The following is a 27,331-nucleotide window of genomic DNA, read 5'->3' on the forward strand; positions in this document are numbered from 1 at the left end:
CTTTTGTGGAATCGGGGTTGATAATGGTTTTTAAGAATAAAGCATGTTAATGCAGGTAGATGCAATGCACTTTACAACTGATGAAAAATAAGTGAGAGAAAAACACTGATGCAAAAAGTATACAGAATGAATTCATCAGATTCACCTGTATCATTTAGTAGTTAACCTACAAATGCACCACAATCTCCCTATACTGCCTGTCTGTCTGCAGGCAGAACAGAGCTGATGGAGGAGGATGGAGCCAGTCTAAATCCTCTGTTCTTCAGCTCCGCAGGCTCTGAGAGCAGCTCAGCTCCCCTGACGCTGGATGATGGCTTTAATTGGTCTCCTCTGGCTAGAAGCAGGGCAGAGGAATCCCTACCCACTAATGGAGTGAGCTGCAACAAGAGTGATAACTCCAGAGTGTGCACACACATGTTCACTCAGACATACCAGCTTGTGCACACTCACCTGTATGAAAACACAAACGTACTTACATGCATGTACAAAGTAAGCATTTAATCCACCTGGGAACTCTTTCTAGCGATCTCCTCGCTGCATTCAGATAAATCCATATGCCTGAAAAGCTGCCATAAAGATGTGATCCTATGCGAATATACCTTAGCCTCGCATATGCTGTTTTGAAGATGAGTTGCTCCCCCAAGAATGGGCTGATTGATTGTTAGAGGGTAGTGTTCAGAGACTATTTGCATGTTCCAAGGAGGGGTTAAAGGAAAGGAATGACTGCTCCACAATCTAAAACCAGAAAAATACTATTGCAAAGACTTTCAGGTTCAACTGCACATGTAATCCCATCTGGTGGACTGATAAGCTATGCTTCAGAAGATGTAGGGAGGAGAAAAATAAAATGAGCGAAAGAGTGTGTCAAATGCAAGCTAATGTCTTGTTATCACTGATAATTCGAAACATTTAGAGGAAATCGAATGTGTGGTGTCTACGAGTCACAGATCTAAAATTTTGTGTTGCAAAGTCTAAAAAAAAGAAAGAGAAAATGTGTTTTCCACTGCTGACTCTGGGGAACGATTATAGATGTTATTATTCTCACAGACAGATGCTGTTTGTACTGAGAAGACCATCTCCAGAGCATTGTCTTTCTCTCAAAATGAGAGAAAGACGGCAAGAAAGAGAGAAATATACAGTCAGACAAACAGCCTGTAATACCACTGGTGGAAGTACAGAACATGAACTTCCTCTTTATCTAATGAGCATCCTAGACAGACAGAGACAGAGACCGCTCCCTGTCTTTCATTGCTCATCTGGGAATTATACTGCTGAGGACGGGGAATTGCTAAAAGCTACATAAACATACTGCACAGCCAGCATCTCCACACAGCCTCAATATCACAAACAGACCTTGAAAAAGTACATGAAAGACAAGCAAGGAAAAACCGGCTGAGGCTAAACGGGAGGGAAAGTCGACATGCAAATATCGGAAAACGGAGAGCAAGAATGACCTATACAGTGGGAGCATGATCCTCTTTAGCATTGAAGCTACGTGCATTTACTCAGTGAGCACAGGTCTCCCCTCTATCTGAAGTGCACCAAAACAAAGCTGACTGAGATCAATCCACAAAACTCAACGCATCCCAGAACCAGCTGTCACTCTAATTGCCTCCCTCTATCGTTATCTTTAGCATTGCTTCCATGCTAATGCTGCTCCAGGTTGTACTGGTTATGGGTCTGCAGAAGGTTCTCCTTCCTCTAATGAGCGCTGGATCTCCATATAGCGCAGAAGCATATTTTTTTGTCTATAGTGACTACAGACCGTCTCTGTTATGTGGAGTTAAGTTGTGTACAGCGTTCATGCCATTATGGCATTGTGCCAATTCGGGTTCTTAATGGGCTAAGCAGTGTTTACTTTTCAAAGACTTCCACATGAATTATTGATGGCTGCGAGCTGATTTGTGCTTGGAATTAGTCTAGAATAATCCATCTGGGCCTACCTTGCATCCTCAATGCCATTTCTCTCTCTAGAGTAAACAGGCTGACTGGAAACTTACGTAGCTTAGCACTGTAATTTGTTATCCTGATTTCTGCTGAGTGTAAAATGGTTACTTGAAGTGGCACGAAAAATAAGCTTAGGAGACAGGCCCTGCGAGCACAATGGGAAAGTGACCAAAGGGCTTTAGCAGTCTTAATGGAACCACAAGATATGCATGGATGATGTCAAAAGAATACATTAAAACATTTTTATTAATTAATCCTTCATTTTATTTTAAACAGTAGATTAATCATTTTGCAAATACTTGCTGTCATTTGGCAAAATATAATTCCTGTTCCCATCAGGGAAGCATAGCAACATTCCTGAAGAGATGCGTTGTCTGCTCTGACCATCCACTCCTCTCACCCTTATCCCTGTAAGCTGTAATTTATTATGATCGATTTCTGCCCCCCCTTCTGGTTGTGACATGTCTGTTGTTATCTTAACTTACCCCTACAATGGTCTCCAATGGAGAACGTCTCTAGAGGGTTTTTCAAAGCTCAGGGAGGGAATCCTGGGAATTCCAAGATGTTTGGAGAAGGCCCGACTACCTGATGCAGCAAATAAACCTCAAAATGTGATACATGCGCTCGGTTGCTCATCTCCCTCTTTCTGTCTTCCTCTCTGACAGAAATCTTATTACATGAGCCAAAGGGAAGACAGCACTAACATTATGATTTGCCTTTAAAGTGTCTGTGCATTGGCTCGTACTGTAAAACATAAACTCAACACCATGCGTAGTGAATGTGTGAAGGGTAAAAAAATTAGGACAGTTATCAGAGGAAGTGCTGAAGAAGAGCTGAACGAAGGCATGACTTCTGGATTGAAAATTTCTTCCCACTGTGCTTGTGTGAGTGTTGCCAAGTCGTCCAGACCCCGATTCATTTTCTTGGCCCTCTTTGGTGTCAGAAAACGAATAGGCTTTGCATCTGAAGTTTGGTAATAAACTCCTGGATTAGATCCATCCCTCCGACAAAAATGAACCAGCCTGAGCAAAGAATAAAGAGACGGTTCCTCAGCAGTCTGTCAGAGGCAACTGGCTCAGCTTTCCTTCCTGTGTATGTGTGTGGGTTTTTTTTTTTTTTTTTTAACCATTTCAACTTATTTATTTATTTTTGGCTTGAGAATACCCATCTGCCATTTCTGTTGTGACACGCCTTTGAGAAGTTGATGAGGTTTGAGAGCACAGCACTGCAGAAGGAAAAAGCCTTCTTAATTAATCTGACTGCAGAGTCTGGAGATGTATTTATCTCATTATGGGTATTTGAATGAATTTTCACATGTTTTCGCTCAGATATTTATAGGTGTTAATGTAAAAAGAAAAAATCCAAACGTGTGAAAAAGGGCAAAACTACAGCGGCAGTTAAAAGTTTGGACATCTTCTCAGTCGATGGTTTCTCTTTATTTTTATTTTCTATATTGTAGATTAATGCTGAAGACAACAAAACTATACAAGAAAACAAAGCAAAATATGTTTCATATACTTTTGCTTTGATGACAGCTTTGCACACTGTTTATTCTCTCAACCAGCTTCATCAGCTCATCACCTGAACTGCTTTTCCAACAGTCGTGAAGGAGTTCCCATACTCGCTGAGCACTTGTTTGTTGCTTTCCTTCACTCTTCTGTCCAACTCATCTCTACTGGCTTCACGTCTGGAGATCATGGAGTCAATTGATGCAGCACCCCATCACTCTCCTTCTTGGTCAAACAGCCCTTACAGAGCCTGGAGTAGTGTGTTGGGTCACTGTCCTGTTGAAAAACTAACGATGATCCCACAAACCAGGTGAGATGATGCGTCGCTGAATGCTGTGTTAGCCAAGTTTTCACTCAGTCACTCTTCACAGTTTCCACTGGACTAATATCCATTCCTTGTGTTTCTTGGCCCACACAGTTCTGTTCTTGTTGTTCGTCTCCCTCAGTCATGGTTTCTTTGCAGCAGTTCCACCATGAAGGTCTGATTCACGTAGTCTCCTCTGAACAGCTGATATTGAGATGTGTCTGCTAATTGAACTCTGCGATGCATTCACGTGATGTGCTGTTAAATGGTGATTTCTGATGCTTCAAACAGGAATGAACTTATCCTCTGCATCAGAGGTAAGTCCTGGTCTTTCCTGCAGTGGTCCTCAGAGCCAGTTGCATCATAGTGTTTGACGGTTTTTGCAACTGCACTTGAAGATTCATCCAAAGGTCTTGGAATTTTTCCAGATTGACTGATCTTCATGTCTCAAGGTAATGATGGACCCTCATTTCTCTTTGTTTAGCTGACTGGATCACTGCAGCAGTTGAAAAAAATTGAAGTTCCAGTAATGAAAATTTTAACAGGGCACACCTGTTACCCTTTGAAAAGTATTCCAGGTGACAACCTCTGGAAGCTGGTTAAGATAAGGGTAATGTCAACAGAGCGCAAGCCTGTCACCAAGGCGAACTGTGGCTATTTGCAAAAATCTAAAATATAAAACACATTTTGCCTTTTTGTTCATTGCATAAGTCCACGTGTTCTATATTGGATGAGAGGGCGTGTCCAAACGCTACGTTACTTCGTTACTGGTGCTGTATTTTAAAAGATCATGTAATTGACAGATAATGATAAATCTAATGTGTCTAACCACTGCTGATGAATGTGGCTCTCAGCTTATAGCAAATGGCAGAGGTGTAAGTAGTTTCACGTTTCCCTGGAGTGTATTGTGCACCATGAACAAGACACACTCATGATTCTCAGCAGCTTTTTCTCAGGTTTCTCAGGTGTCGGTGCGACTGAGCAGAGATTGATGTACTCTGTCTTCCACTCCCTTTCTGTCCCTCCCTGTCTGTATCCCTCTGTTTCACCCTGCTGAGCTAATCCAAGCTGGCCAAATCCCTCTGCCGGGCAGGCCTACATAGGAGCTGTCCTGCTGGGTGCAATATGCCACCCGCTTCCCTGGCAATGCCAGCCCCGTAGGGCTTCGAGCCCAACTGTGGTGTCTTGTCAGTAAACAGACAAAGATGTATGAATCATCTAAGTGACTCGGACCAGGTAGTCCTGTGACAATAACATGTTGTTGAATCACGACAAAGAGTTATTTGCTCCGTGGGATTACTGCAGCTCTGTTCCTGGGTGACACCACATGGCAACACAAGCATCTCTGGGCTTGCAACCATACTCTAATCTTCCAGATACCTGCCACACACCATCAGATACAGAGGTGATGCACCTTTTAAATGGAATCGCTCAACCAAAAAGAGAACAGTTATGATATGCTGCAGTCTATCTCTACATAGTCAATTACACTTGGCCTGTATGGATGGCCTGAGAACTCCATCCACCAGCAATATCATTGCTGCACCCTCAACAGCAGACCACAGAATATCAAAATTAAGTTCATCCGTCAAGGGAACAAGCTGTTCTCGTATCTAATTGGCAGCTGAAGCTCAAGAACAAGATTCTATAAGAGAGAGTGGTGATCAGTTTACTTCTGTCTCCATTCTTTTTGTTATACTTGTCTCTGGTTTTATCTGCTCTCTGTCTTTTCCTGAGAAATGTTTCAAAGCCCAGACAGACTTAATGAGTCTAAGATGTGGGTCTGCTGAGGCTGTCTTTGTGTGTGGTTTTGTCTTTATCTTATCTCTGGCTTGCACTCAATTGGACATGTTGCAGGGTTTAGCTTGGCAAACAAAAATGCATTATTAGCCTCTTGTGAGCAATAATGAAGAGCCTTTCACATTGTTGCAGAAAAAGGCTACTGACACTGTTCATCATTAATGTCTTTTTTTTCACCAATGCCATCACAAAGATTTCAATTACACCAGTTGAGGGGTTTGCAATGAACCTATATTGTCTCCTCCTGGCATTTAAATCCCATATATGTTGAACCTTATTAGTTGGCCTAAGGGAGTCTGTATAGGGTAAATCATGTCTAAAATGACCCCTCTCTCCACTCTACACAGCTGAATTAAAAAAAATAAAGGTCAAAGTGATCCTGGTTCTCTGGTGGATCCAAATCATGCATGTTTGCACATACTCATTCAGTCATTAATGCTACAGAGGAAAGCTGAAAAGCAAGAAGCAAGAAAAACACGGGAGCAGCTTGATGGTGGTTCAAATACATTAAATCAAATTAAATCTGCAGTGTTTTTGTTGTAGTTTTGGACAGTCTTGGAAAGCCAAAGCATGATTTTGAAGAAGAATGAAATCTTAAATTCAATTTAAACTAGCCTGATGGTTGTATCTATATAAAAGTCTATTTAAGATTGTTGCAAGAGAGGATTGATGTTTAGCTGTTACAATGGTCATCATCACACTGCACAGCTGAGGCTGATGGGAATGTCATAACTTATGTGGGGTTTGGGTTATTAAACAAAGTTTCGGGCAGCAACAAAATTAATCTGAAGATGGTGCAAGATGGTGCAGGGGATAACCACAGTGGTATTCACCAGTGATATCTGTATCAAATAGTTTTTGAGAGCTTTCTGTAAAAATCAAAAATGGGATCCTGCCAGTGGTGCTAGAGGAGGGGTCACCAAAGTCAGTAGGCTTCATCCTCTGGGGCCCACTAATGGCTGTACTTCCACAACAATTCATCCAATAGTTGTTGAGATATTTCAGTCTGAACCAAAGTGGTGGACTGACCAGCTGAATAGCCAACCTCCACACTTCATTTTCACGCTGTGCAGCCCTGGAACGCATTGTCATTCTGGAATAGGCTTGTTTGTATTTATTTATAACAAATCATAATCGTTCAGGATGCCGTGATAGTGCCCTTGCAGAACAGTACTGAGGATTTAACTTGTTTCGTTGGAAATATTTACAGGTGGAGAGACGAGCCCTAGCCCTGGCATTAAAATGGCTGAATTCCTGTGGAAGAAAAGGTAACAGCCTCTAGTTTGTTCGCGTTTGAACTGTCAGGTTGAGGTTAAGGTTAGAGTAACTTGCAATGTGTTCTGATAGCTCAGAGGTTATTGTTGTTGTTTCCTGTAGCAACAGTGCTTTTGAAAACACGCAGATGGTGGAAGGAGAGGAGAATGCCACCTGACCTAGGTGTCCAATGGCAGGCTCATCCAGTGAGTCAGACTTATCGACAGACCATCCGCAGAGCCATGCTGCATGCCTGGATAAAAACCATACAGTGAACTATGTACGGAAAAACTGTTAGAAGCAAAATGTCTATGACAAGCTGACATTGCGCCACATAGATATGCACTATTTCTATTATTTTTGTTCTCATTAACCAGCTTGTTTGTTTAACTAAACAACTGTGTAAATGTATTTAATGTCACCCAAGGAAGTCAACAAACACAGGAATTAAACAATCATTGCAGTATGAAAATATATTCATTACACGTCTAATTTATCAACGGATCAAGGCATCTGACACAGTTTAAAAGGAAACTGTATTAAAGATAATAAATTAGTGTAATCCTGCCTTAACATAACGTACACTCAGAGTTGTGAAGGTTAAGCCCATTATCCTTCTTTAAGAGACAGATCCCACCCTTTTATATTACCATTATCTTTGTGTGAAACAAATGAAGTGATTAATTAATAATGACAAACTTATGCAGCTGGTCTGATCCTTTTTGTTTTTAATAAAAAAGGATCAGACCAGCTTTTAAAGCCTACAGGCTACAAAATGATAACACTGCAATACACAGGGTGCTTGGATATTGATTCCCTTTATTGCAAAAATTCAGTATGACGTAATATAGTATAAATATTATTTAATATTACTTCTTAGTCCAGTGTTAGTGCCGACACGTAAGCTAATGCACACTATTACTCTGTACTACAACTCATACGTGGTAATGGTTGTAAAACCTTAAATTATGTGAAACACCAACGTTTAAGTGCAATTAGCACTATCAAATTCTACTTGTACCACAACTGTTGCTACTAGGCGACCACCACAATCACTTCTGCAATTATCACAGCAGCTTCAAATTAATGGCGAAACAACATATTGATATGTTGTATTATAAGGACGTGGAAATGTGCATAATGAAATTAAAAAATGGATCTGAGTCTCATTAATAGAGAGGATGAAGTGCTTTTTTTTCTTGGTTTCGTGGCCACAATCTGTTGCCAAACAGCGAAATTGGATGACATTTTTCAACCGGTGGGAAGAACCTCAGAGGCTGATTTTGCAATGGCAGCTTTCAGGTAACGACCACCGATTCCACCCCTCCACAGCATCAGGAAGGCATGATGAGGCTGTAACTGCATGACTTCTTTTATGAGCCCAGACTAAGTCTCTTACACATCATTATTTACACCCTTGCTAATAGTTAACTTAATGTTTATTATCATATCTCTGAACAACAGTGCAATCCCATCACAGTCTGATGCGGCGATGGTGTCAGAGAGGCTTTTTGGAGCTGGATTGACGAGGCTGTTAATAGTTGAGAAGATCCCGAGGATTGCTGCATTGTGATTATCAGTTATTGATTATGAGAATTTCTAAATGTTGTGTTAGATGTGGTCATTTAGAGGGGGAAAAAAGCCAAAACAGTAATCTAGTTACCCCACTCGGCGTTGTTTGTATTTAGGTTAAAGATATCCTTAACTCTTGTTCACATGTGTTCTTTATAAGTCTGTGCTGTACTATCAGAAGTAGCCTTGAGCTAGTTATTAAAGTAAACCATCACAAGAGGAGGAAGACAAGTTGAAGGTAAATTATTGATAGGCTTCAAAATTCTCAACAGCCTCAGGCATAAGATAACACTCCTTATCAATGGTCCATTTAAGCAGATTCACCATGAGACTGCATGGGATCTGCACAGCGTGCATCAGAACATAAACATCTGTATTAAACTCACAGCATTATGCTCTACATGCGACATAAAGTCTTCAGTCCTAAGTGATACTTTGGCTGAGAGTGTGTGTAGAAAATGCATGACACAAGTAAAAGAAGAAATGTGAGCAACTAGCTGGCTTATAGTCTACTTCTCTTCATGGTAGCTTTGCTGTGATTCAGCTTCTTGGATGTGAAGGAAGCGTTTCCTTGTAAAACTATACTTTCAAGTAGTTTCCCAGAGTGCTTCTCAGGGGTCCCTGCAAAGCAAGAGATACACGAGAGCCTGGGAGCAGCAGTCGCACATTGGCAGAAATGCACACACGTTTCATTCAAATCCTGTCTTAAGATTCCTCAACATGGAGCTAAACAGGTACTTTGACTTGAGGGAGAAATTACTGGTGTGAGGACAGAAGATGTTTCCAATCGAGCAAAAAATGTAATGAGGGAGAGATCTGGAGATTTCGAGAGAAGGGGACTGGAGAAAGAGAAACAGAGAGAGAAGTTGTGAAGAGTGTAATTTCCTTGTGTAGATGATAGCTGACAGGTAAATTAGCATGTGCAGCTAATAGGGCAAAAAGCAGCCAAGCCCTCGTAGGCACCCTTTCAATCTGACAAACAGGCAGATTGTTGACCCGACCACTGCCTCTGTCACTCCATTTCTTGGTTTAGCATTTAAACACAGAAACAAACAGCCTCCCACTTTGACACTGACACAATAACAACACACATCCCAGCACGAGCACACATTAAGCTGCCATGCGTGTGCATGGAGAAGGATAACTTAATCTAATGGGGTTTAGGAAGAATCAGAGATGAATCGCAAAATGTTCAAAAAGGTTTCGAGAAGCTGGCCTTCTGACTGATCGTCTATCACGCTTTTTTTTCTCGCAGAATTGAGAAGCAGTGAAAAATCATGGATCACAGCATGCATCTTGAGTAGAGCTTGTGGAGTTGTTTACAATCTGCTCATCAAGGCGAGGGGTAAATCTCTCATGCAGCATACTTTTTTTCTCCACCTTCCTGCACATAGCAGGAATCAATAGCCAGATTGCTGTCTCTGAATCTTTGTCATTCATTTTCTTCCAATCACTTTGCTGTGTATACCCTTGATGTCATGTTCGATGTCATAAATCAACACCTTTGCAAAGCAGGAGGAGTGGGAGTGTATGTGTGTATGCACACGTGAGGGTGTATTGTATGTGTCTGCGTAGTGAGCACGTGCACATGCATAAATGATTCTGGATCCACGTAAGAGAGACCACGGTTGGGTATTAGCACATATCAGTGTGCCTGTCTTCTCGTCGCGGGTGTCTGAATGTTTCATCTAATCATTAAACGCTGACAGGCTTCACAGAGTAGCGCCACTGATCCCCGTCAGAGGAATACGAGGCCTGACTTCATTAGCCCTGTTAGCACTAAGCTGCTTTACCCTCGCTCACGCCTGGCTTAACCTGCACAGTGATAAATGCTGTGAGGAGAAGGAAAGATAGGCAGAGGGAAAGAGAGGTGAACAAATGGAAAGCAGGGACAAAGGCATTTAAAGAAAGAGGCAAAGGTGCCAAAGTCAGGTGCAGAGCAGGAGGAAGTGAGAAATGGGAGGGGAATGAGAGGGCACAGGGCGTGTGAACCTGCAGTTTTCAGAGGCATGGGATGGGATCGAGCTCAAAGTGGTGTTTGAACTGAGAGGGATTTACAAATGAAAAAACCAGCAAAACAATCAATTAACTTGTGTTGCAATTAATCAATTACCACGCTGACACATTGACAGCCAAAGTGCTTAACTGAGATTCCAGAGTGAGGCTCCTCGGTGTTGACGAATTAGCGCTGACCTCTGTGCACACACATGCGGCCGCACATATGCATCTAAGAACGTAAAGATATGCGCACACATCTTTATTCTCAGCATATTTCTCCAGTGCATTCATTTGGTTTGCCTCCTACCAGGACCCCCCCTCCCCTCTCAACACTCAGTCTTTTTCTCCTGCCAGCAGAGGTTTTTGGCTGGCTTAAGTACGCCCACAAGCCCCTGAGGGACAGCCCATGACGGATGGCACTGCATGCGACTCCGATTCGATTCAGCCCATTTGATAAATTTATTGCTGGCATTTTGAAAATGAAATTAGAGGGACGTCTCCTAGAGACTGTTTTTCCAACACAGGTGCCATAAATACACTTCATTTGGCAGAGGAGAGGGAGGAGGAGTGTAAGGGGGTGGAGAGGTGTTGGATAAAGGATGTCATGGTAGGGGAGCTGATAGTGGGGATGTTCCACAGCAGTGGAGAACTAAAGAATAAGGTCACGTTATAATGAGGTCCTGTATTAATCATGATATTAGTGAAGAACAACAGTAAAGGTTATTCAACCACAGCCTGACTACTGCCTGGGTCTAAATACTGTGCGCTGCCCTTCAATCTAACATGTGTACTGTAGCATTGTACTCTTTGAACAGATGTGAGACCCACATCTCTCATGTTGAATATTAACATAATTGAGACTGTGGGGAGTTGACATTGCCAGTGCACACAAATGTCCTGCTTTCTCCATCTTTCATGCTCAGGCAACACAGAAAAACACACACACACACACACACACACACACACACACACACACACACACACACACACACACACACACACACACACACACACACACTTATGTGCCAGTCTTTTCAGAGATGTGCACACAAACACGTGGTTTATGGACCCTATCTGTGCCTCAAGGCCCCATGGCTCTTCAGCACCGACAGCACTGTCATAGCTGCATAGCCATCGATAACTCACAGCGTATGAATGAATATGGTGGGCTATTTTTCTCCGCAGCGCTCTCAATGTCTGGGGCCGAGAGACATTGAATGTTTTTGTTGATGCTTCTGACTCAACGGACTGAACTGGACATATTGCATGGGCAAGAAAAGAAAGACGTACAAACACAAAAAAGTCAGACACAGACATGGACACATGCAGGCGAACAAAAGTGAGCATTCATTCACTGTCAGGGTCGTGTGGCCTTACTTATCTCCCTCTCATTCAGAAGCATATGCGTGTGTGGCTGTGGAGGGATGATGTACACCACGCCAGCCTCTGCTCCCCTTCAACATTCATCAGAGAGTGAAGCTTGGACAACCCACATCACTTACCTTTATAGGCTCATCTGACAACATCGTACACCGCATAGTCATCACATATATAGGCCTCACAACGGTGTGTGTGTCTGTGCGTGTGTGGGTGAGGGTGCACTAAATGTAACCTGTCACGCAGATGTACTCCATCAATGCCACTCGCACTGTACAGGCATCTTCAATACATCTGAGGCTTAGTAAGGTGAAAAGATGTTGCCATGTTCCCAAAGACACTCCTGCTGTTAAGGTTTTTCATATATACATATTGTGCACATTATATCAGATGCAGGTGACAATGAAAATATTTTCACCTGCGTTCTGTTCTGCTCTGGTAAGAGCTTGTAGAAAACAACACCTAAGTTCTTATAAGCACAGCAGGGAATCAAAGAAAGTTTCAACAAAATCGGCAGGGAGTGCTCCTGACTGATTGTCTGCTCCTGCTTTGCAATCACAGAGCGTGACACACCCTCTGCCATTACTGTATCTCCACTACGAGGGGTGGAGGGCCGGGACGGCTTGGTGCATACACCTGCAGGCTGCCACTCAGAACAAACCCCCGGAGCTGCTCAGACATTTTGACTGTGTGGCCCCATCATCTTACAAAATCAAAACAGCCTACAGGTACATTCCTACAAACATCTCCCCCTCCTACATTTCCTGTCTCTCCCTGAAGATCCACTATGTGAAACAATCACCTCCCCCCACCTCACATTAACATACACATGAAAGAGTGGAGGAGTCTGAACAGAACTGTGATTAGTCTTAACACGAGACTTACAGAAAGCGATGCATAAACAGACTGTGGGCTGTCTATCATTGCAGGATAGCGGGATAATTTAGTCTTAGGTGTCAGTGGGTGTGAGTGATTGACTTTGTAATCAAACAGATTGTTCTGTAACAGAAACACTGAATGACTCAATTTCAAATCAACATCAACAACGCCGTGAAATGTTTTTCATGTCATTAGCAAGGACTGAGAACACACACAGACATGCAGAGCAACACACCCACATGCCACCCATCTGAAAATGTATGGGGATCCACAGGTGACTGATGGAGTGCTGTCTTACCTTTTTGTGATGACACTGTGGTATCTGTAGATAAAAGAGAGGAGACACACAGAGGAATGTGTTAGGAGCTGACAGGCTGCTGTATGCCAGACACACAAACTGCAGGAGATGACAACCATGGCAGCGATTTGCTGGGAGGGAAACGAGCCACCCAAGAGGATAAACAGAAAGGGGGGAGGGGGGTTGTAAACAACCGAGGGGGGGCTCATCTCAGACCTGCAAAGAATATCCACTTCACCAAACTCATGCATGCTTAGTTATGCCTGAATATGCCAACAAACATAGGGACACATACTATACACTGGCGGTGCTGAGTAACGACACAAAACACACAGCAGCTTTTTTTCTGCTCCGCAGGGAGAGACCAGGTGTGTGTGTGTGTGTGTGTGGGGGGGGGGGGGGGGGGGGGGGGGGGGGGCATCTGAGCAAACACATCGAAAAGAGGCCTCAAGTAGAAAGATGAGAGTCGTCAGACCCCGAGAAACCCTTGATCTCTTCCACAATTTACCCTGAGTGAGCTTTCTAATAAGTAAAAATAATGCCTTTGAGGTGCAGCAAGACAGAGCAAATCAAATCCTTTCAGTAAGCATTTTCGGTTCTTACTCAGAGCCCACTAGAGACACTCCTGGCCCACAAGGCGTGGATCAAAACACGGGCTGCTTGGAGAGAAGGATGTACCGCAACATGTTTTTTATGCAACACACAACATTTACAAAAAACCCAACTGAAGAAAGCACGTTTGTGAGGGAGAAAAATACAGTAAATTTAGCTCATTGTTCTCATAAAATATTGAGGAGGACAGTGTTTGCAAGCTCCCACGGTTTTATTTTTATTTAATAGACTTGTCAAAGTTGCAGGGACACTCTTTTTTTAATAACTTTGGTTTTTTTTTTGGTGTTTTTTTTAGCTTTGTACTTTCAGCAGTTGAAATCCTATAGAACATTTCTCTCCTGGCCATGCGCCCAAAAAGCCCAAATGGCCGCAGACATGGGAGGGGAATAATTGAATCCGGGTGGATTTGTGGTGTGCTGGGCTGAGGAAGTGATAATCCAAGCTCTGCCTAATTGCCAGAGTAAAGATGGCGCCCATTGTGGGGGTGGCGTCGGTGTTTATCAAGGCAGTGTGGCGTGGGATTGGACTGAGCATTAGGGCTTTACACACTTTTGTTTTGTGAGGTGTTACAGTGGATTTGAGCAAATATTGGCCCTCTGGTTATTACATGGTCTGATTGTCTGCTATGCGACTGTCCATAAGCTCTGCATGTCTACCCTAATCTGAGAGGAGGCTTCAAATAATTAGTTAGTGAAGCACTCTCACAGCCCGACGCAGTCAGCCTTATCACTAAAAGAAAAATCCTTGGTCCATTTCCTTCTCACCCCAAAGGCTTACAAACTCTCACCACTGTTAAAACCTTCGGGGCAGCCGCATAGATGATAAAATATTACCCAACATGTCACAATCACTGGCCCACATCCTTCTCGTTCTGCCATTTGTTTTGTAAAAGGAAGACTACAGTATGTCAAGAGCTAAGTACTCTAAGTAGATGATCAATTTTCCAAAGACATTTTCAGAAAAAGACGGACATAAAGGGAGAAAAGGAGGGATGTTCACAACCTGCTTTGTCTGTGGGGAGTAACGTACCTGATAAGATTCAAAATTTCAAATCATTTTTAACGCCATATATGGGGAGGAGAAACAACCCAAAAGATTTACAAATGACTGTTTTTCAGTGCTTTAAACTTAAACATTTAACATTTGTAAACTAACATGTGAAATACAGAGCCTGTATTCACAAAGCTTCTTAGAGTCCTCTAACAGAGCTCCTAATTTAGCCTTAAAATTCGTAGCAAGGAATGAGAATGAGAAAGAGTGATTCAGGAAGTGTCTGATAGCAACTCTGAGCAAGGAGGGTACGCGCTCCTAGTAATGAATGGACAGTAAAATCAACCCATCATATAACTTGGAGCGTACTAAGAAATGTGTAATTGGGGTGCCCCTATGGCTCAGCTGGGAGGGTTTGCACCCCATGCATTGAGGCTATTAATCCTGGCCGCAGGTTCGACTCCCACCTGTGGCTCATTTGCTGCGTGTCGTCCCCTCTCTCTCTCTACCCCATTTCCTGTCATACCTTCAGCTGTCTCTATGAAGAAAAGCCAGCTAGAAAAGCCCCCCCCCCACAAAAAAAAGTGTAATTGTGACATTAATTTTATGTCATGATGATGAAACAAAATTAAATTGTGTACCAGCTTCAAAATGTTTGAACGTACGTCATTCACATGCTAATTATATCGATTTGCTTTTATTGTCATGTTTGCTGTCCAGCAGAATGACCAAAACAACAAACGAAATGGATAAAAAGAGAACAAGAAAGCCAACCTGGACACAAGAGCAGTGCCTGCTGTTGGCACAGCTCGTGGATGAAAATAAAACAATATTAAGAGGGAAATTGGGTCCCGGGATCACAGCCCAAGGGAAGAGGCAGACTTGGGAGCGCACTGCCCAGCAGATCAATGCGTCATTCCCTCTCCTTTTACGCACGAGCGACGAGTGTGAGAAGCGCTGGTACGTGCTGTCCCTGTCTGTTTAAGACACTCTTAGGCTTCTCAAAAGTTCCCCTCCCTCCTACGAACAGTTTTTCACCTTTGGAGCTCTCCTAAGGCCTAAGACGCTTTTTGAATAACTTTTATCTTACCAAGGGAAAGTTCTGAGAAAAATCTTAGAATTCGAGGAATTCTAAGATTTTTCTAAGAATGATGTCACTAAGAGCTACTTTTAGCCTTAGGATGCTTTGTGAATACAGGCTGGGGTCTTTGAAGAGCTTTTATGGTTTCTTTCAGTAAACCAAGCTACCACTGCCCTTGTGCCAAACATTCAAACATACAATACACTCTGAAGAAACATGGGAAATCAATAATGATAACTACATAGTGACCTAGAAAAGACCTCAGTGCTACAAAACCCCCAGTTCAACTAGCAATGAATGAGTCCTTATTTGGACAAAAAACTCCTCTTCAGGATCCCAAGAAGCAAACAAAAACACTTATTCTGAGACTCAATACAACAGCTGGCCAACAAAAATACAAACAAATTTAACCTGAGTGACGCCTCTTACATGTAATAAACAACCTTAGTGATTCTCTGACCACTCTGGAGTCCGGCCAGTGAGCTGCCGTCGGCTCCAGGGACTACTTCTAACATGGGTGAGTAGTCTGTGTTAAATGGCTTCTTTCTTGCGTGTTTTAATTGTATTTTTTGTTGCTATGCAATCAGGAGTCTGCACAAGGTGTTTTATTTTGAAAATTGACTGGATTCTCTATGGCCCTGCTGTGTCTGACTTCCTGCCCAGCTTGATCTGCTCTGTGCAGCTTGACATGGCGCGCCATGCTGCATGTTTGTGAATTTTAAAAAATTATTGAATTATCAAAAGTATTAAAAGATCCCATTGGATCAGAAACCACAAGTCTTCCATGTATGAGGGGCAAAGAAAGCAACAGTGACAGGTACCTGGTGGTGACATAAAGGGACTAAAGCACAGTACAGTGTACAGTCTACAGCGGTTCATATCAATGAGTAGATTAAGCTTTCAGGAAAAGGCTTGCAGAGGCTAAACTAAAAAAACTGAAGACAACACAACTCAACCGTGATTAAATTTTAATATAACAAGGCGTAATTGCCCCTACGGAGTTACCTGCAATAACAGCGGGGTGTTACATCTCACACTGCACACTGATATATTTGGTAGACAAGACATTTAAACAATATGTTAACATGCTCTCTATTAACAGTTTTGATAATGACAGATAATGAACACACACCAGCTTGATGATGATAAATAATCAAAAGAAAGCCCTTCTCTCTCTAGGACTTGCTGGGCTGCGTCAGAGAGACCACGCTGACTGGTGTCAGCACACATAAATAACTCTTTAGGGAGGTAAAGAAAACCTCCGTCATTGATTACTGCATTTCTTCCCAGCTATCAGCGGCTTATATGGATTTGGAGACTAATTTGCAGTGAATATGAGAGTGGCGTTGTGATGTGCCCATGCACCCTAAGCAGTACTCCCGTGGGTTTGAGTATTATGTAAAGTAGGCCATATGTCAATACAGGTTTCCCACTGCGAGGTATGTAAGAAAGCCTGACTGCCCAAAAGCATGCCCGAGGACACTGAGAGCTACATTTTGAAGATTCATTTACAAAATAAACATCTCCAAACCATTTTGCTTTACCTTTTAAAAAAGTAGCCTCTTATTGCAAGGAAGAAAGAGGTCTAACTGTTCCACTTTTTTTTTTGTTTTCCACATTTTAGAGATCCAAAGGGCTAATCAGGCATATTATAGAAAATTCATGCTGATGTTTATTACTTAATACCATTTAGAACTATTTTTGATCCAATACATAGAAACCCAATTAACAGAGAAGAAGTAAAACATCACAACATGAAAAACTGTCAACTTGAAATTGCACTAAATGACAGCCTACATTTACTGTAACCCCACTGAAGCAGAAAGGGAGGTTTCTCTGCCTGAGTATGAACGCTCTCAGTAAGGCTGACCTGTGAGTGGCATTACAGACCGACATCCACGCAAAGTGAGTTAACACGAAACCTCAGGGTCTGAAGAAGGAACATAAATAAGAGAATCATTAATGTTGCTTGTACACAGCCAGCAGTTGCTATTAATTCTGACAGTCTGTGATGCTGGATGTCGCCACATGTTGACGGAGAGATAACAGCGTACGGCACTGCCCCTGTGGCGCACGTAAATTGGAGACCAGCGTCAGCAAGAAGGTTTGTGTTGGCACATTAACAGCACAAGCTAATCAGACAGGTAACTAAAATAAACACACACTTGGCACACACGAAGAACTCAGTTTCAGTCGCTTCGCTCACTGATGAAGATGTATCATATAACTCAGGGTACTCAGAAACCAGCAATATTAGCTCCTTCATTGTTTTCCCTGGTGTGATCCCTGTGGTTGCTATGGACACGCTAAGTGGCGAGCTAGAAAACATGAACACCCACAAAAACGCCAACCTTCCTTTTTCTGCTCGCCACTTCAGCCTGCCTCAGCGGGAGGAAGTTCATGTTTGAAACAGTGGAGTCAGCGGCGGTGACCAGCGGCTAATTGAAGGAACCTTTACAGCTTTTACATCTCATGCCGCTCTGCAGCTGCTGAATCTCATCGGGCCCACACACGTCTTAGATATACCAGATTCTGCATCGAGCAGAAGTTGCCTTTCTATAAGCTCTCACATGACAAATAACACAGAAGTTGCCAAACTGTGCAGAAAGTGCTGCGTTCTAGAAGTTGACAAACACTGTGTGCCATAGATGATCGTCAGTTCAGTTTGCTGTCAGCACTTTTTTCGCACAGTTTGGCATATTTCGCGCCATCTGTCACAAGTGAGCATCACAATAGGGAACATTATATGCAAGGCAAGCTTCAAATTGATTGAGAACGCTCTCTCTTTTTTGTGACCAATGAGCTTGTTCCTTCTACCCTTACTGCATGTCTAAATGAAGAATTGACACACCTGCACAAGACTAGATTGAAGCCATAAACATCAGGTGATGGATTTAACTGTAGTTAATGACGATAGTGGGGACTATCATCAGGGGTGATGAGAGCAGCTGAAGTTGCAAATTTCTTGGATTTGCCCTGCTTCTCTCTTTTCCCCTTTTCTTACTCACATTTTCAACCCATAAATACACTGTTATACTTCTCCAGTGCAACCTGTGATGTGAGGACAGCTGGGTAACTTTAATACGCAAATGCTGTAGAGCAGCTGTTTCTAGGGGGTAGATTGTGTTCTTAAAACAGAGAGATCTGCTCTGTTTGGGAATTAACGGAAACAGTTCATTTTCTGACTGCTGCTTTGCATTTCTAAAGGTTATACACTTGAATTTCAGAGGTCCTCGGGTGCTCTTGGGTCATTAAACTCCACACATGAAAGATAATGTGAACACTGAATAAAAAAGTTATATAATTAGCATTAAAAATCACACTAAAACCACCAGTTTAGAGTCATTATTGGTTCAGATCAACCCACAGCAGTCACTGACATCCTGTAATGCAAATGGTCCATTACAGCTGATGAGTAGCTCAGCCCATAGGTGAGAGTGCAGATGCATTCTGGCTCTCTGGTAGTGCAAATGTATGCTGAGTGCATGTAGGTGTAAAGGAATCATCCTCTGATCCTGACCATAATATACAATATACAGTCCAGACTGATTGAATTAGACCGCTATTGGAAACATGTCTTCTATTGACCTCTTAAAGTTGTGGCCTTCCAGCAGACCGCTGTGGGAATAGTTTTAATTACTGCCAGAAATTGGGTTCGATTTCATCCCGATGATGATGAGAAGAATCCTTCCAGCTAATCATGGCTTTATCAAGACAAATGAAAACCAGATCATCACTGGAAGCTGCTGCACGAATGAGTATGTTGTTATTGTGTTTGACTACATATGTGCAGCTGCATGTGAGCTGTGTGTAGAATAAAGTGTGCAGAGTGCAGTGGAAGCAAATGCTGCTGTCTTCAGATGATTAAGCTCTATTGATACATAATCGCTATAATGTAATTAGGATAAATTCCAACACTGTAGCTGTTTGTCTCTTAATCACACTCACTGCTGGACAGTGACAGCCCATCATTTGAAGTTATGAACTAAAGAAGCCACTATGTGACGAATGGTGACACCAGTCAGTTGTGACCAATGACCTGGATGTTAACGACTCTACGAGGGCTAAGTGACGGTCCAGCTCACCTCAGATGCTCTAAATAACTCATTTCAAATCATACACAATGCAGACAGAACTCAGATGCTTCATGCTTCAACACCTCAAATCAAACGCTGTTAGTCTTGCGACAACATGCGACAGCAGGTGATTGGAAGAAACGGGAAGATGTCACCTTCAGCAGGAAGCTCCGAATTACAAGCCCAGATGAAAAGTCACTGACAGCCAAAGATGATTATCCAGTCAGATACAGTCAGCCTGTCACTGCCTTTCATCATTACAGTACATGTAAACTTTAGTCCTCCTCCCACTGACGGGAGGAGGACTTAAACTTTATGTGATTTTAAGCAACATTATGGAACCAATTAGATCTTAAAATAACAAAATAATTTCAATGGTACACTTGCTTATAATAGGTGCCTCTTTCATTCCCATTCTGCACCCCAAACACTCGTTCTTGCACGATCAAGAGGCGCGTGCACACACCACTAACTAGGCCTATGGCACTGATTTTGGTGAAGCTGGATCATATTTTATGGAAAATGTTCTCTGGTTGTCCCTCTGATGACTGCTCTGACTCTCTTCATCTCCAGGTGGACTGCTGTACTGCTGCTACCTGTAGCAGCTGTTAGTTGGAGGAGTGTTGGTGTTTACACATCAAGCACAGGACAAGGAGAAGGAGGAGAAGGAGGTTTTAAGACTCAGGAAGTGGGGGACCCAGTGGAGTTACTGGAAGGGAGCGACGTCAAAATGTGCACCAGAGCTGGGCGAGCGGCACCAGAAACGGGGTCAGCAGCCTCTATGGACATCATGGCAGAGGTGAAGAGACTGATGGAGGAAGCTAAGAAGAGAATAAGGGCGAGTGATCGAGCGAGAGGTAAGAGACGGGAGTAAATCTCACAAAATAAAAGGCTGCAAGACAGACAGCGAACTGGCAGTATTAGCTGGCTTGCTAAGTTACACGTGCTTGATATTGATGACTCGCTAGTTTTTGATCAAAACTAATGCAATCATAACAAATGCACGTGTGCAACTGACCATATCTACAGCAGTGGTGTGTAAGCATTAATGCTGCTTTAAGAGTCGAGACAATAAGACAAAGAACTTAAATTCAAACACATGCAGGAGCACTTTTTAATTAACAGTTTGCAAACTGCAACAGCAAATTGAGGGACCTGCTATACAGACACACCTAAATATATACTGCGTGAGTAGTATGTGTATTTGTATTGTATTGTGTTTTTTCCTCTGGTATGTAAAACACATACCATGATTAATTAGACTAATGTTTTAAAAGCACGTGCCTGTGCTCTTTCCACAGAAGAAAACCAGAAGACAGAACACAATGCTAGGTTTTAATTAGCTGAGCGTAGCGCATGCTCTTCTGCTATACTGCACAGGGAGCGCGGGGAGTGCTGCCGTCTTGCTCATTATGTACTAATGAGTTGTCTATTAATGAAAATGGAAAGCATTTATTTTGTGAGCACAAAGGGTTCAGCTGGATTAATTACTGCACTACAGCAACAAAATGAAAACAGAAAGTGCGGCATCACTCTTGTGTGGCACATCACCCATTAACCAACTGTTATCAGGGCCTGGCGAATGGTGCTGCACGACACAGAGCAGGGACGGCAACTGTTTGCACAGGCCATTAAAACTTCATGTGAGCTGCACTTTTGGACACCTACATAGTTTCTGTGATGCATGCATGCTTTTTCTCATGTTCGCTGGAAAAAAAGAAACATCCTGTCACTGTAACATAAACACTTTTCTAGATCATAATGATGGCAATTCACCCGTGAGCATGAATTTCACAAAAAGCTTTTCTTTGCTGAGAAGAAAATGATTGCACGGTAATTGCCTTATTGTGTGCCCAAGTGTCGGCATCTATATATGTCAACAGAAACAATCAAAAGGGATTCAAAGTACAAACTGAAACAATCAAATATTTAGACTGAAAAGATTATCCGACACTGTAGACTCGAACTGCTTTTTTTGGAGGGAGGTGAAAATAGCAGATCACCACGAAACGGAGGCTAAGTGAGACACGGTGACGCAGGAGCAGGAGAGGCTGAGCAGAATCGTGCCTCTTCCTCAGTTAATATAGCAGCCAAAGCGGCATCCCTGTGATCATATAGGTTTATGGCGCTGCATTTCTCTTCAAACGGTGATCAGAGTCAATCTAATAGCCCGTTAATAGCTTGATCTCCCACTGGGCTCTCCTTGGAGAGGTCAGGGGTACGGGGAGTGTGTGGGCTCTGGCAGCCTCAGCAGATGGTTCTTGATCAGATATTAGAGTCTGGGCAGCGAGGTCGTCTGGCCATGAGAATTCTGCCCTGCCTGGGGGATAACAACCCCGTCTGAACCTCCGGCTCCAGCTATGGTTCCTGCGCCAGACGAATAGCTCTGTGTCCCAGCCAGACTGCAGGGACACTGGAGCAGTGACAGACTGCTGTCCTTAAGCCTTGTGACAATCTGGGCAAACCGAACTCAAAAACATGCTTTCTGCTGTAGTTCATTTTCCTCCAGGACTTTGTTTCACCCTATTTGGGCCGTACATGATTTGATGACAAACGCTTATGTAATTGCTGCCGCTGTCTGTTCTCTTGTAAAAAAAAAAAATAAATAAAATAATCACAATGATAACCAAAATCCTACTTAGCTGGATTTGAAGAGGAGCTATCCTTTCATTTCCATCACTCAATATCCCTATTGTAGCAATGCCAGGGGGAAAGATAAATCATTAAATTACAGGAGTGCATTTAAAAAATCTGCGATTTGAAGCGTCAGTTGTGTTGTATTAAATGACGGGAGACAGACTAAGAAGGAGGATCGAGTCTTTGTTAAACAAACTGAAAATGAATCGCAGAATGTCAGCGTGTGAAGATCCTTTGTGAAAAAATATAAGTACGATAAGATAAATCCTACTTAGACAACTCTGTATCATCTATTGACATTCCTGTCTTCCATTTTCTGCCTCATCTCTCCGTCTTCCATCGACAGAGCCACAGAGAAAGCAGGGTGAATAAACACGACAATCTGAGCTTTATTTATCCTTTCCCCAGCGACAGTGGCAGTCTGAAATGGCAGGGCTTCGGATATGACCTTCACTTAGAGTGGTTCTCCATCAGTCATCACTGCCACCCACAGATCAGACAGTGGATGAGAGGTAGTGGCACCCTCCATCTACTCTCCCTTTTTAAACCTCCCCCACAGCTGTCCACGAGAGATTTCTCTCTGGTTTTTTACCTTCCTCTCCCCCCTTTTATTTCCTTCTTCTCCTTATCCTATCCTTGACCTATCTGTGTTTGGTGCCTACTTTCTTGATGCCTCTCTCTTCATCACCTCTTCCCATTGTTTCCTCTCTGCAAGAGGTACAGACAGGTAGCTCATAGAGTATCTGCAGATTCTTAAGAGTAAAAATAACAGATACTTCTTGCATGTAATACATTTCAGTGGAAACGATACGTCTTGGAGTAAGATAATGAAATGGGAGACAGAGGGAAGTAAATTACAAGAATAGAAGGAAACACTTAACATGAGAGTCCCTGTGGCATCCACACTTATCTGCTTGTCAACCCGTTTTGTCAGGGCCACTGCCCTAATGTCTGACTATGTTACACTGCAAAATACTAATTCATTATCTTCCTCAGTCTGTGTTGTTGGATCCTCTTTATCTCAGTGAATCAGCCGTGATGAGCGGCTGAGCTTTGGATAGTCTGATTGCAGCATTCAATAGGAGAGAAGTGGCCATTATACGTAATGCAGGTATAAAACCTTCAAGCTCTTTAATCAGCTCAACAGCCTACAGGTTTCATAACTCTAACAGCCTGTCTTCCATCATAGATATTGTTTGCGTGAAAAACGGTGATGAAGAGTGTCCACTCTGCAAAATAGCAGATAGCTGCAGGTGACACTCTCTCAAAACACTGCTTAAGATATTGAAGGTAATAAAATATTGACATGCGTTTCATAATCTGCACACACACATACAAAAACAAACTCACACAGAAGCTGATAGAAAGCTTCAATGTAAGAGTCAGTAAGAAGACAGCAGCAACAACAAAATGGCTTCATTTATTTCTGATACTGAAGCAAATGAGTGGTAGCCTGGAGAAGATTAGCCCTCTTCTTTTTATAAACTTGTTATTATGATCAGAAATACGAGGGTCTTTTAAACAGATTGTTTTAATCGCATTCTTATTTATTTGCTGGCAAATCTTTTTATTTTAGATAAAAGGTGAAACCAGATGCTGCTCCAGCAATAGATGCTCTTGAGTTAGTTAGCCACGCTATGCTGGAGTGAAAGGATGACAGAGGAGACGGAGACGAGGAGTCGGTCTCAAACCAAGATGACTGAACCATCTGAAGGTTTCTCTTTCAGTATCTTGTAATCTACAATTTTGGAGCTCATGTTGCAATAAATGAAACCACAAAATAACACCCAACGCAGTAATCTCTGTCTGAAGCATATGTACCGCAAAATAGCTTTCAGAAAATGTTTTGCTGAATTGTTGCATTTTCTTTTTTTATAATTGTTTATTGCTTACTATTTCACACACACATACACACAAATATTCATAACAATTTTTCTTATTTTCACCCTCAGTGCACTTCTCTATAAAACCTTAATAATAAAGACTAGGAGCGTGAGACAAATAATTACACAAGCCTCGGGCAAGACTGTGCATCCTCAAATTATTCATTCAGTCGGAGCACGGTGTTTAGCTGTAGGAGCATTAGCTTATCTTTTGTGCGGAACATTTCAGAATTAAATGTAATGCTAATGCTAAATGTAAATAGCGTCCGATTCTTGTTATGAACATGACCAAAATCTTAAATATACTACATGTTACTGAGGTGTAAAGGTCAATGCTTTTAGTCCGAATGCCAGAATAATGGGCATTAAGAAGATATACAAACATTTCCAGAAGCAGTCATTGTGGATGCACCGAAGTGAAATGGACGAGTAAATAATTAAGAGCTGAACACGTCATTGCAAGTTTTGCTGCAGCCCTTTATTTCAGGCATGGGGATACACTGAATTCCCAAAACAGTACACAAAGCCTTGTTATTTCATTCATTAGATTAGATTATAGGTAAATGGCAGGACGTAGCGTTGAGCTCGTCTGCTTCAGCCAATCTCTTTCTCTCTGCAGTGATTCAGCTTTGCCCCTTTAATGAAGTGCAAAACACATACAGAAACCTGTAACACTCCGTTTGAAGCAGCTCGTCCTGACACTCAAGGTCTTTCCACTGTAAGGACAAATTTTATTTATTCATCTGTCTCTTTTTTTTTTTTGTCTTCCAAGATGTTGCATGATGCAGCAGGTGAAGCCCATCTCGTGGAAATGTGTGTGCCAGACGACCACACACCTACATGTGTGTGACTGAGTCATACCTCCTGGAGCAGGATGTAATTCACAAGCCAATGAGTGCCGCTCACATGCAATGAAGTGAGGTGGCCAAGTCACATGAGACTTGTTACTTGAATGTTTGTATTTAATTATAAATGTAAAGAAGAACTGAGTCAAAAGAATTACTGAAGTTCAGTAGATCAATGTGAAGTCGTGCACACTGGAGAAGCTGCCTCTCCTGAATGCTGTTGAACAGCACAGCTCGAAAAAGCTTCACCAGCATCCCACCCCGCCCAGGGGTGACCACCACTAATACATTCTCAGCCTGTGGGTACCGGTGCATTGTCTGTCAGTCAAAGTCCAGCGAGACATTTCCACAGTCAGTTCTCTATCAAAACACAACAGATACAAATCAGAGTTAATACTGCTGGCCAGCATTGTGAGGATCTATAAACCACTTGTGGATGCACTGTAGCAGAACATGAAAAAACAGCCACACAATAGCCTCAGGGCCGGCAAAAGAGCGACAGTGGCTGCTACCTGAATGTCTAAATCAGAGCCGAGGACAGCTGCCCGTGCTTTAGGAGGATAAGGAGGCTATTGGCTGTTGTAGGGATTTGTCTACAGTTCAGGGAAGGATTTAACATTATAATGGTTGTATCACCACTACAGCATTAGATGGAGTCAAATAATATGAGCCAATGTTTTATTTATACCAGAGGACAAGTGAGCAAAATGGGGCAACAGTAGGAAGGTTTAAACTGGAAATGGCTTTCTTTACTGTACTCTACTGTAAGCTGTCCACCTCTGCTGCTATTATTAATAATAATGCACTTTATTTACAGGCGCCTGTCAAAGCACTCAACCTTGCAAGACAGTTAAAAACTGGCAAAAATGTACCAAGAATCATAAAATCAAGCAAAGTGGTAATATGCAATGATAAATGAACGCAATAACCAGGTACAAAATCATCATCAGTGCAAAACCCAATGTGGTTGCAGCCATTAAACTGTACGGTTGCAAATCTGCTCTCCGTCATGACAGCTGGGATCTACAGTACGAGCGTTTTGCTGGATATACGAGTGAAAGTCAGAGAGGCAGGTCATACCAGCTGTCGCTATTCAACATTAATTCTGCGCGTAACTTGATGACAGGCCAGCATTAAACTTGGCTGTTGTCTGGTTCGTGTGCTCGCTGGAAGCCGGTGTGTGTGTCAGTTGTGAGTTAAGACACTCCAATCACACCAACAGAGTGATACTTCTAGCTGATGGCGTCACTTTCAGGGGTCAAATTCCCCCAGTTTTACTTTGGCTCATATGAGGGCCATGACTCGAGCTTCTGAACTGAAAGGTTTTGAACCAGGATGATTAGGATCAAGAAGCTTGTGAGACATAAGATGTGCCAAAGTCCACTTGATTTTAACGTGCCAGGAAACATATTTAATCAACATATCCTCTGCGGCTACATACATTTTCATTTTTACTACATTTCACTGAGTGTGTTGGCACAAATTATTCTTTTGAGATGAATGGAGTTGTAGCTTATCTCATGCTCAGGTTGTAGCTTTTGAGTGCGCTGAGCAGCTGTGTCATTTAGGTAACTATTTGGAGTGCTGAGTATCAGAAGGACTCGGACGGGGATCAGGGACATCTTCTTCCCAAAATAATTATGTTTACAGTTCACATGGCAAATTGCTTTACTAGATCACAAAAACCACACAAAAAAGTCATTACTGAGCCCTCCTTCATGTGGTATATCTGTGGCGTCTTTGTATTTTTTGTTTTCTATTTTGGAGATGCACGTCAGATCTGACAGTACCTCCAGGAGCGTCTGCTACACCCTGATGTGGAAGAATAAATCCGGATTTAGACCTGGACGCACCTGAGGCCCATCATCTTATCAGTGAAGCCTTAAATCGTCCAGCATGTGGAAAGAATGGTTAGTCAGTTGGAAAGAAAGAGCCAAGCAGACAGCAGCTTAACAAGAACAGATCAAGTGATTGAGCCTTGTTCAAGCTCAGATGCAACATTTGTGACGGTGGAAAACTGGTGGACCTCCTGGTGGTTTCTGGCTCCGACAATCAAACGTTTCTCTTTCTTATTCCCTCTATCCATCCTGACTCAGGTACATAACCCATGTGCAAGGTTGAAGAGGGTAAAGCTATCTTTGCACAGCTGTTTTATGTGGACTATCTGCTCTCTCTGCTGTCCTCTGCAGGGAGAACTGTAGCACTCCCATGGTGACAAGAATGAGGGAGAAGGATTAGACTGCGATGGCTAATGGCGATAAAACACTTTG

General features: G+C 42.5%; 1 protein-coding gene across 1 annotated transcript in view; it reads right to left on the minus strand.

The window, feature by feature from the left end:
- Window positions 1-27,331, minus strand: part of LOC139335673 (cadherin-4-like) — a 247,625-nt gene that overhangs the window by 128,383 nt on the left and 91,911 nt on the right. Inside the window, exon 3 of the mRNA XM_070969402.1 lies at window positions 12,938-12,961. Coding sequence (XP_070825503.1) covers window positions 12,938-12,961 — 24 coding nt within the window. The remainder of the gene's footprint in view (window positions 1-12,937; window positions 12,962-27,331) is intronic.

Source organism: Chaetodon trifascialis, chromosome 8 (genome assembly GCF_039877785.1).
Source record: "Chaetodon trifascialis isolate fChaTrf1 chromosome 8, fChaTrf1.hap1, whole genome shotgun sequence".
NCBI classification, from domain to species: Eukaryota; Metazoa; Chordata; class Actinopteri; order Chaetodontiformes; family Chaetodontidae; genus Chaetodon; species Chaetodon trifascialis.